A 3614-nucleotide genomic window follows, 5' to 3' on the forward strand; every position below is an offset into this window, starting at 1 on the left:
CATATATACACACACACATATATATATATATATATATATATATATATATATATATATATATATATATATATATATACACACATATATAGCATATATATATATATATATATATATATATACAATAATTGTATAATGTCTCATTTGTTGACTTATTATTAATTATTATTAAGACTGACTTATTAATTGAGAATAATTTTATGTAAAGAATCTTCTTCTGACATGTAGCAAATCGTTTCAGGGGCTCGGCGATCGCGAAGATCGTCGGAGTGAATGTTATGAAGTACAACAACATATTTGAGACTCGAGTGACAATGTATGTATATGAGGAAATTATCAACAATGAAAAATTAACCAATATAATCAATACCATCCACGAGAATGTTAAATATCTACCTGGTCACAAAATTCCGGAAAATGTGGCAAGTATCTCTATCAAAATATATAATATTATTCCTTTTATTCGCAATCGATATTCGGTATCAATTGCTCAGTAATTTTTTAAATAATATGTTTGAAGCTTAATTGATAATCGTCAAAATTATTAAGCGTAAATTATTAAGAAATTTTTATTAGATAAAACTTTATAGCATTATAATTTTTTTCAAATCGCATAGTGTGATGCTGAATTAAAACTACTCAAAGTTCTGAAACAAATAGAAACATATAATGACATAATGTTTTTACAATTAGTAATTAGTAGTAGTACGAACGTAGACTTTTCCGGATGGCATGGATACACGATCGACTCCTCCTGGAAAGAGTTTCGGGAGATCCTCCTCCTTTACTTTCGGCAAGATCATTACTTTCTCACCAGGCTGCAATATTGTTCGCATAATTAAATTGGATAAAAACTTTCGCCGTAAATTAATACCACTTATCATCATAATTGAATTAGATACTATCACAAATAACATGCAATGAAAGGTGTAAGATTGAGACTTACGACCCAATTGGCGGGAGTTGCTATCTCCGGCCTTCTGTCGACGAGCTGCAGCGAATCGATTACACGTAATATTTCGCTAAAACGATAATAATATTGATTAATAGAGTCAATTTAAATTAACACATATGTAGAGTGAATTTAAATTAACTCAGTATATGAATGCAAAATTTTGAAATATTCTCAAAATAGTGCAGTATTCGGTTAACTCACTCGACGTTACGCCCAGTAGAGGTCGGATATTGCATAGAAAGTCGTAGACGATGATCCGGACTAATAATATACAGAGACCGAACGGTCTGAGCGGTTTCCGGATCATCCTTGCTCTGTTCATCGATCATGTCCAGCTGCACAGCGAGTTTGCGATCAGGATCAGCGATTATGGGATATGGAAAAGCACCAGGAATGTCTTTGCAGTACGATTTAATGTCCTGCAATAGAAATGAGGAATTACATTAGTTGAAAAATTAATTAAAAATTAATTAAAAATTAATTAAAAAACAAAACTAACCAGAATTAATTTGAAAATGGGAAAAAAATAGAAAAACACAAAGATTCTGAACAAACATTAGGAATAACATTAAATATAGAATTTAAAGATTCTTACATTGACCCAGTCCACATGATCCTTAAGTTTGTCAACAGAATGAGCAAGCAACTTGGTGTTGCGTTTTACGAAATACGGTTGATGCACCGCAATACGACCCAGTTCAGTGGTGCACACTGGGGTAAAGTCCGCAGGATGGGAGAATAGTACCACCCATCTGCGAAGAATAAATAATCATTAATAAAAAATCAGACATATTGACAAATTTATGTGATAAAAGTATCAAATTAAATACATAATTATTATACATGCATACGCACACGCATACTAAATATAAAAATACTAAATATAAAATTCAAAATAAGATATATTTTATAATATACATTATATTTACATATAATTTTATATTTTATTTAAATTTAATTTTAATTTTAATTTTATATTAAAATACAAGATTATATATAACTACAAAAAATATAAATTAAACATCAGCATTATAAATATACATGTTTTTTATACAATTTCTTATAAAATATTTTATTATTATATGATTATTGATATTATAAAATGTAAATTAAATTTTATTTAAAAAATAATAAAATTAAAAAAATGTATAAAAAGAAAAATATATTTACAATACAAACGTATTATATCCCGGACAAATTATGAAAACACACTATACAATAATGGTATCACAAATTGATGAAAAATTTCATAATAATTACGCTAAAATGATTTGCCATAACGTAATAATTTTGTTAGAATTTTTTAAATGTTTATCAAGAATTAGACAAATTCAATTTAAAGTGTAAATATTTTATAATTTACTTTCTTTTAAAAATGAATAAGACGCCGGCCACAAACAGATTAAAGAAACAAATTAAAACACGTTATCCGATTATATTTTCAAATGTTCCCGACAAATATTTCCGAAAATTCGATTTATATGCATCTCAAAAGCCATTCTAATTGTATTTTAGATTTAGTCATGTGCTGAATGTATAATACTTAATGTTATAATATTATAATTTAGGAATATGTGCACTTTTATATAAGCACAATTATATTTTTAAAGAACAGCTAAAATAATTTTCTAAATTATTGAATAATTTCTTTTTAAATTTAATTTGGCAAATATGCCACTAAGATTCGCCATATCGTTATTGTTTTGCCGAAATATTATATTAAAATTAATTGCACAAGTAATTATCAATATTTTAGAAACAATCAGAGTTTCTAAATCTGTTTTTATAAATATATCCACGTAATTACAGATTACAAATTTTATTCAAGCTTTATCATTTCGTTGTGTATAATTTTATAAATGTTCTATTATCAGAATATTTATAAAAAAAAATTCCAATATTGATATAAAATTAAAAGTTGATTGGAATTAATTCTAGATAATTTCAGAATTTTTATCAATAATTAAATATATCATCCGTATATGAATTTTTATTGACAAGTACCGTAATCGCTTCTGTTACTGTTTATCAAAAACATAATGATATAACGAGTCACACAATTACGCTGATTCGAGAGCGACACTTTCAATTACAAGCATTTAATATAGTTGAGTACTTGTTTTGGCATTATACCAAGGATAAACTCTATTGTTGCAATATACATTTATTTCGGTTCACGTCCTTTGATTCTTCAATGCAAATCTAAGTCGAGCGTTTGCAATTCATTACGCATGCAATTTTTTATAATTACTCTTATCTTTGTTATTATTCTCAAAAAATATTTATTCACTTACACAATTACGCAAATAATTTCATATAAAAATAAATAATTTAATATAAATTAATCTAACAATCGTATTGATATATATGTATAAAGAGATAAAATTAACAAACTTGATAACAAAATTACTGTTTGTATAAAATTAATAGTAAATTTCTTATATAATTCTAATGTAATTTTTTTTTAGAATTCTTCACATAATTTTTCAAAATTGATTACAATTTTTTGAATACTTTTTTTAATTGAAACATTTTTTTAGTAATGCTGAAAATCTACATTTTTTCCTAGAATTCTTTATATGTATATATAAATTCTGAAATATTCTTTCTCTCTCTCTTTCTCTCTCTCTCACTNTCTCTCTCTCTCTCTCTCTCTCTCTCT

General features: G+C 26.0%; 2 protein-coding genes across 2 annotated transcripts in view; one reads left to right on the top strand and one right to left on the bottom strand.

The window, feature by feature from the left end:
* The first annotated feature begins 275 nt into the window (after nt 1-275).
* Nucleotides 276-3614, top strand: part of LOC105625676 (glycerol-3-phosphate dehydrogenase [NAD(+)], cytoplasmic-like) — a 17042-nt gene continuing 13703 nt past the window's right edge. Inside the window, exon 1 of the mRNA XM_012207000.1 lies at nt 276-419. Within this exon, the coding sequence (XP_012062390.1) occupies nt 276-419 (144 nt within the window). The remainder of the gene's footprint in view (nt 420-3614) is intronic.
* LOC105625675 (peroxiredoxin-6-like) overlaps nt 549-3614 on the bottom strand; it is a 9335-nt gene continuing 6269 nt past the window's right edge. Inside the window, exons 2-5 of the mRNA XM_012206998.1 lie at nt 1548-1704; nt 1154-1371; nt 944-1019; nt 549-815 (exon numbers count right to left, since the gene is read on the bottom strand). Of these exons, the coding sequence (XP_012062388.1) occupies nt 687-815; nt 944-1019; nt 1154-1371; nt 1548-1704 (580 nt within the window). The 3' untranslated portion in view covers nt 549-686. The remainder of the gene's footprint in view (nt 816-943; nt 1020-1153; nt 1372-1547; nt 1705-3614) is intronic.

The sequence above is a fragment of the Atta cephalotes genome, assembly GCF_000143395.1.
Source record: "Atta cephalotes unplaced genomic scaffold scaffold00003, whole genome shotgun sequence".
In the NCBI taxonomy this organism is placed as follows: Eukaryota; Metazoa; Arthropoda; class Insecta; order Hymenoptera; family Formicidae; genus Atta; species Atta cephalotes.